Source organism: Varroa jacobsoni, unplaced genomic scaffold, assembly GCF_002532875.2.
Source record: "Varroa jacobsoni isolate VJ856 unplaced genomic scaffold, vjacob_1.0 contig01549, whole genome shotgun sequence".
Taxonomy (NCBI): Eukaryota; Metazoa; Arthropoda; class Arachnida; order Mesostigmata; family Varroidae; genus Varroa; species Varroa jacobsoni.
Window position 1 is genome coordinate 1 of NW_019214654.1, and position 10,630 is coordinate 10,630.

Consider the following 10,630-nt stretch of genomic DNA (forward strand, 5'->3'; position numbering starts at 1 on the left):
TGGTAGTTTCTTGCCACAACTGTTTGGAGAAATGGAATTACTACTGGGCAGGTCGTTTTCCCTTGAAACGACGTTTCGTGACCAGAAGGCATCATATCCCTCTAGCCATCTGAATAAGAAAACATTTTTACCCTCCGACTGAAAAAAACGTAGCTTAGTGTGACTGCTGCTGCGTGAGTAGGCTGTCGTATAATGCACGTCAAAGAATAATTTACCCATGCTGACGTTTCAATTTGTCTAGCTAAATTATCTAAATGGTTATCATCACGATATGTGCAAAGCATATCTGGATTTCTATGCGACATTTTATATTGATTCGTTCAAAATGATATTAGGACCTGCAAGTAACCCAAGATGTTGATTTTGAATTGCTTTTTGGGGCAGGTACGCAGAGCAGTTTCTGCAGCTGGTGGCTTGCCTCCATTGTATGACGATCCTTCTCACGACCCTTATGCTGTACGTTTTTGCACAGTATATAATCGATCGATTAAAGCGCAGCTGAAGGAATACGCAAATCCATTGCGCTTTTTCGATGATTTTACAGGAAGCTCTTGCAAAAGACTTCCGTGCAGGGAGAAACTATATGCAGATTTAGTATCAATGAAGATCAAGCGCCGGGATGTGCAGATGTATTTCCTTTCGAACGTATTTCTGTTTCATATTTTGATTGTTGACTTGTTTACGTTAAGTAATAAAAACTAGTGTGTAATGTTTTTGTTATAATTCGCGATCTGTTTAGTTCGTGGGGGTATATCTATCTACTTTTCTTCGCTGGCTACTAAGAGTTTTCGGTATAAAGTATCTGTCCCCTTAATGTTGATAGATTCGATTTCATGGTTCCCCTTTGGGAAGAGCAGCGCAGAAGATCAAGCGATCCGACAGGTGATTCTACTCGCTAGAGGAAAGGGTTTGTTTTCACCGTAGAGCGTAATCTTAATCCGCTACAATCACTGGATACGATCATACCTCGCGGACACTGTATAGCTCAGATAAACTGCGATGGATCCCTTCTTAATTGACATCTCATGCTGAGGGTAATACCAATAACACGAATCCAGCATTACCCCAGACTGACGAAATAGCTGGAATGTAGCTGCAGGGCTTTTCTTCTCAAACATTTGAATGGAAATATGGGATACGACGGCGCGTGAACAGAATTCATTGAGATGGGTAGACGGGGTCGTACATGCAACAAGGCATGAAATTAGTCGCGTTTCAGTGGGATAACGGCTATGCAGAATCAAAGACTGGCACCGTATGCACAGTCGAAAGCTTCGGACTCCGGGTCCGGAAATTTTTTTGGAAAACGTTTGCTGAAAAAGTGCGTTCAATTTGTGCTGTATAAAGGGTTATCTTCGAACTATACTATAAAAGAGGCTATTGGATTTTGTGCCTATCAGGAGTATTGGGCGTCGAGGTTACAGGTACATTCAGCTTCAATTAAAGTAGATAAGGACGTGCCTAGTTCCATATTAACAAATTCAAAGTTGAGTTCACAACGCAGTAGCTATAGGCGCGTTCACGGCATAATTGCAATAAACTCACGATCTTACTAGGATATCATTCCACCAGAGTTACCAATCATTACTGGAACATGCAAACTAAATATGATTATTGCATAAATTATATTTCAGCATTATAACAGTAACAAATTAGATGAATCAAGGGCATGCATTTTAACTGGACAGTTGCCATGAGATAAAAGGGTCAATGCAACACCATCTCTAAGGAACCATCACCGGATGTCTTTAGAATTGTCTCTATATAATGGATTCGTTCGATCATGCAAAATTCGTATATACGATAAGCATAGAAAAATAACTTCTTTGTGATAGCTGGGCTGTTGGATCAGTTAAACAGAAGACCCTTCAATAGGAAAACGGGTTGCTCATAGACTGACTTCACTAAGAGAATACAGATATTGTAAATTGGGAAATAACAACTAGGATTTCAGAGTAATTGCAGTTAGCTGCAATTACTCTGAAAATGCAGTACGTCTCTAATCAGAGCATTGTGTCACGAGCATTAATACTGATATAGGCTCATGAAGGAACTGCAAACGGTAGAAGAGCATAACTGCAAGGGGATTACTATTAGTGCAGGCTCGGCGTAACACCTACGGCAAAGTAGGCACAGAGGTTCGTCCATTATACCGGGTTGGAAGTTTAAAAGAAAGTGTAATCTAGGACTTACTTCCGCTTTGAAAGCGTTCTTTATACTCTATCAGTGTATTGTAACGGTATCGTCGTACAGGTACAATTTTGAGTTGAAAATATTCAAAGGTATTCCGGCTGGAAAACAGCGCATTTTCGATACAAAATGGTATCCTTTTTGTACAAAATGGTATCCGCTGCCTAGAAAATAACCTTAGCTCTGGCCGATCGTCTGAGCTTGATAAGGACAGTTGTGAAGAAGATCAGGGAATTGGCCGAAAAGAAAGGCTGTAGCCATGCGATTATCCTTAACGACGTCCGTTGGATTTCTTAAGGCTCTTATAGGTTAAGTTAGTTATAACCTTTAACAAAGGACTACAACTTAACACTGCACCTCAACATCTCGCTCGTATTGAGCCTGAACAATGACGAAAGAACTTAATGTCACAGGAAAGAAAGTGTGGTGTTTTCTATTCAGTAAAAACTCATCAAATGCGGTTCATATCTTTCCTGTTTCATAGAGTGTTACTATAACGGGAGCAAATCTATCCGTTTTTGCAATAGAATTTCTCAGAATGCAAAGTTTGTTTTTTGAGCTCTACGAATAGGCGCAACGTTGAATTCGAGGAGAAATCTTCAATATTTTTTAAAGTAATGATTTTCCTATGCGGTTGATAATTTATGCAACATTAACGTATGCGAGTAATTTTGTCCTGGAGGAAGTTCCCTTTTTCCCTTAGAAGAACGTAATAATAATTTGCAAAATAATTGATGAATGTAAATCATCTCGATATATATATATATATATGGTCGGATGAATATTTTCTTTTGGGTAGCTACTTTTTATCATAGAAAGTAAAACTTATTTAGGCGCGTTGCCCTTTTTTGACATTTTGTTCGATACCCGCTGAGGATTTATGAGAAGTTTATATTGAAAAGCTTTTTTTTCGAACTTCAAATTATGAGCGTTGGCGATCTTTCTTCGGTTTTTATAGTAAAACGTGAACCAATGCAGTACATATTTGACTGGGCGAATATTTTTTCAGAGGTTGTTTCCTTTTCCCATAGAAGATATGATGGGTATGGTTTTTATCGAGGTGCTAATTTAGCATTTTTGCTTTTTTTAGGCGATCGATTAAAAATGTTGGCTAAGATAGACCATCCTCTCCTGAGATTGTCTTTTGACCAAGTGGCAACCGAATGTTTTTATCGAAGTCGTCTTTGATACTACTCAGAAGCTTTCAAGAAGCCGAACATAATTACTGCATATGGTCCTGTACCAAAATCTGTTCTTAGGCTGAAAATTTGATATGATGTTTCTTGAAGGTGCTGCCTTCGTGTGACGAATGAATATGTATTTATACCTAGAATGGATACCTCGACGTGGAAATAGTCGAAAGCTTATGGAGGGCTTGACTTCGCTCATGTGTGAGTAAAACTGAAATCTGTTCCAAGGAAATTTTGAATAATCTTTCAAGCGAAAATGTCTGTCAATAGAAAAATTGCAGCGAGTGAATATTTTGGCTAGCTATGTCTTTTACAAGAAAATAAAATACCAATATGCCAAAAACGTTCTTCTTATGTAGAGTACCACTTTATTCTTGCCATTAATCAACAGATATCTACGCATGCATTATATATCATTTCACCATTGCGCAATTGTGAAAACCTCACTAGAAGTATCGGATCGGGTCTATAAAAATGAGGCGAGAATGCGTTTTTAGTTGCTTTCGAGTCGTTTCTTGAGCGAATTATCACCGAGTGTGGATAGAAAGGCGGTTAATTTTTTTTTTTTTGGAGGTGATTTTTGTAAAAACGACCTCTCCTAATTCATTTTCAGAGAAAACGTAAAAAATGCGTAATGATTTGTTATCAAAAAAAAGCTAGAGAACAATCACAAAATTTGCTGACGTCTAAGAAATTGAATCATTTCCGACCTAGACACACCAAATATTTGTCTTTGTTAAATACAAAATACGTCACTATTTAATTTACAAAATGGTTTTAATTAAAAAAATTCTCAAGCCTTGGTGACGTCCCACCATTTTTTACATCTTACAGACACGAAACAGTTTCGTCTTCTAGATGAATCTAAGTTTTTTGGCGACCGTATTAAAACAGACATATTTTATATTTTGTATATTTTATAGAAAAATCGAATGTATGAAATGCTACGGAATCACAGGTAAATAACAATTTATTCCGACATTTACGACGCCGTTTACAAAGGCAAAAACGAAAGTGCTATTTGCCTCTGTACAAAAAGGTCACCGCTAGTCGGATTGGTACAATTTGAAAGAGGCTGTGGTCTACGTTCGAACTCGGGTGTAAGCAGACTTCGTTTTGTGCTGGAATCCAGCCAGCTGTCTGACGGAATGCCTAGCGGCGATACCGAACGTAAAACTCTAAACATAAAGGTTCCTGAAACTAAGCAGAGTGATTTGTACTACTCACTAAAGAGCAGACTCGAGTCAGTAGCACCTAAGCTTTTTAAATAGGCATATGTTTACAACCTGTTTAAATCAACTTCAAATATTTTTGAAAAACGAAAACGTGTCTGGAAAGTTGAAATCCATTTTTTCGGTGAGTAATGTAGCAATATTGTATTGCTAACATAAAAAGACAGTATATATTTTGTTGAAGATTTTTATGTGATAGCGCTTGAGGTATTACGTGTTACCTCATTCCAATCCAGTTACGAGTTGCAATACAAATACGTGGGAAGTTCAACCTCACCATCGGTCAAATATCGTCTGCTCGGATTTCGTCAGACGCCTCGAAGTAGTCCCTTCTATGGTATACAATGTATGTAAGAAACATCGGCAAATCGCTCTCTTATGCGCTTAGTTTTGTACTTCTAACAAATAAAAAAACCTGTAAGTATTCACCATTCGTAAACGATGCATGCGTGGCGCTCTCATAGGCAACGAATTAGCCGACAAGTGTTTTATACTAGGCATTTGCATTATATGTCAAACGAGGTACGCCCAAAATTGGCTATTAAATACATTCTCAATTAAGCGGAAAGGGTGACAGGGAATCTGCTTATGGACAAGGAAGTGCAGAATTTGCGCCCATGTTATTGCATGAGCCATATCAAAATCGCTGATTGTTTCTGTTGAGGACCCCTTGAGTAAGGTTAAAGTGATCAGTTCTATTCACTTGACTGAATGTATGATTCGAAAAAAATAATTTTCCGCTACATTTTTTTCTACTAATGACTTTTGTACCTGAATTTATTTGGTATTCACGTAATTTGCATTTGAATATTGATTATCTATAGCTGCGAGATGGTGAACTCCGTATTGGGTTATAAAGTTGCCGTATCGCAACGTCACTGTTACCTCGCTCGGGACCTAATATCAGTACGTAAAAGGCGTTATCAGCGAACTGGTGTTTTTGTTGTACTGATAGTGATTTTTTTTATTCGATACCGATAGCAGAGCTCATTCTTAGGACAATGTGCCAAGAAATATTTAGGCCGTTGCAAACAGCTTTCTCAATCCCGCTGTTAAAATAAGAGTTCATAGGCTAATATTGCAGGCAGAACGTAATATCTTGCTCTTGTAGTTTTTTTCGGACCGGCTGGGAAACCTATCACAGACAACGTATAAAAGTCGTAAAACTTAACAGGACCGCTAACTATAATGTATCATACTAATACATGTTATAACTGAAAAATGAGCGCCTACACAGGAAAAAACTATTTGCTGAAAGTCATGTTCTTTGTTTAACGGTAAAAAAAAAATAGATTTCATTATAAACCAAACAAATTCAGTGTGCTTTTTAAGCTTCATTGAAATGCTAAATTTGAGATGGTATTAACTAGTCTATTTACATAATATTTTTACTTGCTGCCATGCATCTGAGTATTATATATATATTTATTTCAATAGGAGAACAGAGGTTCAAAGTAGTTTTGTGTCACCTTAGTCCGCTCCGTCCGTTCTTATTTAGGGACCAAGTCGAGTGATATTTACCCTATAAAGGCATAACTTGGCTCAAGATAATAGGCGCTGAAACTTATTCGCAGCGCTGACTCACACTGCATTATTATAGTACACATTGAATACTTACCATGATTAAAAAACGCTTGCTAATTAAGCATCGCCTGTCAGCTTACTAAGGATGTGGCATATCATTGTTGCTCAGAAGTTTTGCCAAAGGTCAGAGGTCTCGCAAAAGCCAGATCATTAACGAAGCTTACCCATTAAAGGGCTTTGGGTGCAAAAAACAGTGGTGCCCCCATCAGTCAGTGTCAAGCTTTGCTACGCCTAAATTATGAAACTCAGCCCATTGTACTGATTAGGCAAGTGATGTAAAAATGCGTACAACAGTTAGTATTTGGTATTGAGACCATTAGATATTGTTTCAGACTGCTGGCTATTTGTATGTGCAAAATCCCCGGGCTTTAAATGCTGCGGGAAACAGGTGAGATCTCCAATATGTCCTCTATGGCAGTTTGCAAAAGAAAGTGAATAATCGGTAAACGTCAACAACTTTTCGGTAAATTCTATCAATACATTCCGATCAAACACTCCCTTAAGCACCGCCTTAGAGATAGGCATCAATACAAAAGAAAAGCGAACCATCTTTAAACAATCTGAATTTCTAAACCATTTCGATAATTGCAATTGCATTAAGATTTATAAAATGAAATTTGCAGCCACAAAATGCTACCAGTTTACGAAAAATAGGTGTAACAAAACTTATATATTGCTATTTTTTCTAACCCAAACAAGTCAGAGTTTGGTTGAAACTTCTTTTTAGTAAGTTGTTTCACGTTTTGAGAAAGATATACGCGGTGATTTTGTGTACCTCTATTTTCAGTTTTGTCCAAAATCCAGACTTTAACATGCCTCTAAGATTAGCAGGCAAATGTGTTAGCCACTAATTTATCACGGGACAGGTTTTTGGCCAAACAGCGCAAAGGTAGTTCAATCAAATTTGTCGCTCAGTGCGACAAACCCCTGGCCGCTTGCCGACATTGCACGATTGCGCTATGGTATACAAAGCATCCGCATTTCATATTCAGTCTACCCTATCCATGAAGTTATTGTCAATCAATTACCGTTACTCCCATTTGCTGCACCCAGCCCGTTACGCATCCTGATTTGAAGGAGGCTTGCGAACCACATCAATTCAAACGTTGACATTCGACGAAGCGCCTTTGCTAATACCATTACTAACCGTTTTGACTGTACCAACTATACATACGAATTTCCTATGATGTTAATATAGAATTCGGATAAAGTTTATCTAGACATATCATACTACTATTTCAAATAGCCCTGAAGTAAAACATGCAAAATTTTACCGGACGCGGACTGTTTTTTTGCGGGACCCTCTTAAATGAAATGAAACTAATAAGTTGGCCCAAATTAACTATGAAAGTTACTCAACATAAACAGTTTTAATTAGATCACCAAGATATTTACGCTTTTACCAACATCTTCTCCGGTAGACCTTACTTAGTATCTGTGCAGCTAGTAAGGTACTTGCTAAATGAGGATTATCTACAGAATAAAAACACAGCAACGCACACATTTGATAACGCACACTTAATGCATAGTTTAAATGAATTTGTTAACAAGGCAAAATTAACACTTTCTTGAAAATTTTATATGCAACACTCTTTATGAAATATAAGGCCTTGTAAATCCATTTGTGAAAAAATGCCAAATGTGTAGAGCTTGAGGTAGATACAGATTTATTTTTATATACCAACATCTCTTAACATGCTAAAAATCAGCTTAAACTGCTTTAACATCTTACAGCATGAAAGTATCATTTGAATTTGCACGATCTATTTTACGAGGAAGTGTTGGCGTTAATTAAAGTTTTACAACTTGGGTAAGTATTTTGCCTGCCGGTTTCTGGACCACACCAAATGTCTGAAAAGGGAGTTTAGCTGGCGTCTGTGGCACAGGCTGGAGTCGATAGCGAAGTAGCAACTTGGCTAGGGTAAGTTTGATTTCCAGTTGAGCAAACCTGTAAGAAATATTTATGAAATAAGTATGTCTAAAACTTGTGAAAAGCCTACCTGTAGCTAGGCGTGTTAAGTCAACGAGGTTCTTGACAAAAGAGGAAATGTGTCCCTGGCTAAAGGATTGAAACATAAACACCACATCAAAATATGTGCTGTATATATTTTTCACTTTGCGGATGAATGGTGCATGTGTCGAAAATAGGTGCTCTTAGTATACATATAGGCTACTGGAGGTTTCTGATCATGTTGAAAGCTTTATACATTACCTCATTCCGAGACAGTTGCGGGGTCCGTTTCCGAAGGGTTGATATGCCGCAGGGTCAACTTCATTATTTAAGAATCGTTCGGGTCGGAATTCGTGGGGATTTTTGAAGTAGTCTTCTCTATAATGTACCGTATCCGCCGGAAACACTAGCAAATCGCCCTTCTTTATACTCAGCCCTACGTTTTTAGCAAAATAAAAATCTTGTCAATATTAGTTTTTCCATAAAGAAGATACACACAGCATTTATCATAATTGGCAAGATAGATAATGAATCGGCTAACAGGTGCTTAATAAATGAAGCATTCTTGTCAAATGAAGTATACTGAAAATAAGTCATAAAACAAACCATTTGGCAATTTGACATCGTGAAGCGCTAATCTGGTAATACGGTATACCGGCGAATACATCCTAAGAGTTTCTTTGATGACGGCCTCCATATAGGGAAGTTTCTGCAGTGCCTCAAAATTGATATCATCCTTAATATTTTGTTGAAGTTCCACTCGCATCTTGTTCTGTACCTCAGGATTTCGCATGAGCACATGGCTGAGTGACGCTAACGTACTTGACGTAGTTCCATATCCTGCAATCATTACTAGCCAGGCATTTTGTACTATTATGTTATCGCTAAATCCAGTCTTGACAGTATGAGACGAAGCCGATCGAAGTTTCCCTGTCTTGTCTGCATCGTCGTCCATTGTATGTTTATCTACGGCAGCCTCCTGGTACTGTGCATCGATCAGTAGCTGCAGAAGATCATTCGGCTTCTCGTTTAAATTCTGACGTCTTGATTGTATCACCTTTGCACAGTCGGCCATAAGTGCTATGTTGGGGTTTGAGAATCGATCGACCTTGTTAAATAGAAGTTCAATAAACAAGCGCGCCCATGGAACAAGCCAGAACAGGTAAGGAAATGACAATAGGACCCCTAGGACTATGCTATAGTTCATTTCGAAAAGACCATTAATCCGAAGTAGTACTGGATGATCAGGATTTTTAAGCACCCCATAATTAACACCTAGAGCTGTTCGACAGATTGTATCAAGAGTCAAGGTTTGGAAAGCTCTGTAGATATCAATGGGTTGTCCATTTGCGGCAGCTTTTTCCAGGAGCTCTTGAAATTCGTCCACAATTTCGGAAACACCATTAGTAACAGTTTTCAGTTTACTTATTGTAAACGACGGCGTCAAGGCGGACCGCGCATGCTTCCATTCCTGTCCGTTAAGTTCAATCAATGTTTTATTACGTGGATTTGGGCCCATAATTTTGCCACGATCCGTGAACGAAGTAAATTTTTTTGTTTGAATCAACTTAATAATTTCCTTATTACATATGGCTAAGACGGGTATCGCGCCGTTAAAGAAACCAAATACTTCACCATATTTCTCGTACCACTCACGATAACATGCCAGCTGACCCTTGCGGTAGATTTCAAGTCCGTTACCGAATAAAAAATTCGGTTTGGGGCCCGGTATGTTTCTTTTTGCAAATAGTCGGAAATGCTCTCTTCGTCTACGGACCCACAGACAAAGCAGGACGAATAAAATTGCAATCAGGTAAATCGTCATAATGGTGGTAACTAGTTCGAAATGCGCTGTGCCGTGTTAGTCTGTGCTCGCTTTTCGACTGTCTGCGACAGAGTGGACACCCTGTTATATGTTATAAAGCCACCGCTACGCTGCTTACTGTTGGCGACACTATTGGGAAGCCAGTACACACAAGCTGCTGTTTCTTGGCTAACAGTCATCTTTTCTTACTCCTCCTTAAACTTCGCCTCCTATTTTCCGTTATCACTTGAGTACATGAGGTACTTACTAGTCCAGATTCGGAATTCCATCTGCTGCTAAACAAGGCAAGGTAAAAGATTATATTATAGTCTTAAAAAGAGGTTGTAAGAGGCAACGGGAGTGAAAGCAGGAGAACGCTAAGAAGGCTGTATAACACAAGCAAGTGAAATGTCACGTTTTCAAGGTTACTGAACGAGTTGATGCGTGCTTTTTGCAATAATTTAAAGAAGCTTTTATTGCACTGAACATAGTGACTAACTATTTCAATTAATGAGGCCGCCTTTTGAATTTGAGCAGGTGAAGCTTATACGTATCTAATGAAAATACTTGGCTTTTCAAATGTATTCTGCTAGTTTTTGCTTTTTTTTTTTCATCTACATTTGTTATATGGGTCGCCACCATCATTAGCGGAAAGACTCTATTTTACTGGTACCTTAGA

At 38.3% G+C, this 10,630-nt stretch overlaps 1 protein-coding gene across 1 annotated transcript; it reads right to left on the minus strand.

Annotated features, from left to right (window-relative positions):
- Nucleotides 1–7,840: 7,840 nt before the first annotated feature.
- On the minus strand, nt 7,841–10,231 carry LOC111272084 (cytochrome P450 3A14). The gene is made up of 3 exons (XM_022853288.1): nt 8,754–10,231; nt 8,409–8,583; nt 7,841–8,144 (listed from the first exon to the last, which is right to left on the minus strand). Exons 1-3 carry the CDS (start codon nt 9,970–9,972, stop codon nt 7,988–7,990), a joined length of 1,551 nt encoding a protein of 516 aa, XP_022709023.1. The 5' UTR covers nt 9,973–10,231; the 3' UTR covers nt 7,841–7,987.
- Between the last annotated feature and the right edge of the window lie 399 nt (nt 10,232–10,630).

What these genes read in the sequence shown, in the direction of transcription:
- LOC111272084 (XM_022853288.1), bottom strand. Translation starts at nt 9,972, where the DNA reads ATGACGATTTACCTGATTGCAATTTTATTCGTCCTGCTTTGTCTGTGG. An exon ending in CGATGTCAAATTGCCAAATG is followed by an intron (nt 8,584 to 8,753) that starts GTTTGTTTTATG and finishes CTAAAAACGTAG; the next exon opens with GGCTGAGTATAAAGAAGGGC. An exon ending in CGCAACTGTCTCGGAATGAG is followed by an intron (nt 8,145 to 8,408) that starts GTAATGTATAAA and finishes TATTTCTTACAG; the next exon opens with GTTTGCTCAACTGGAAATCA.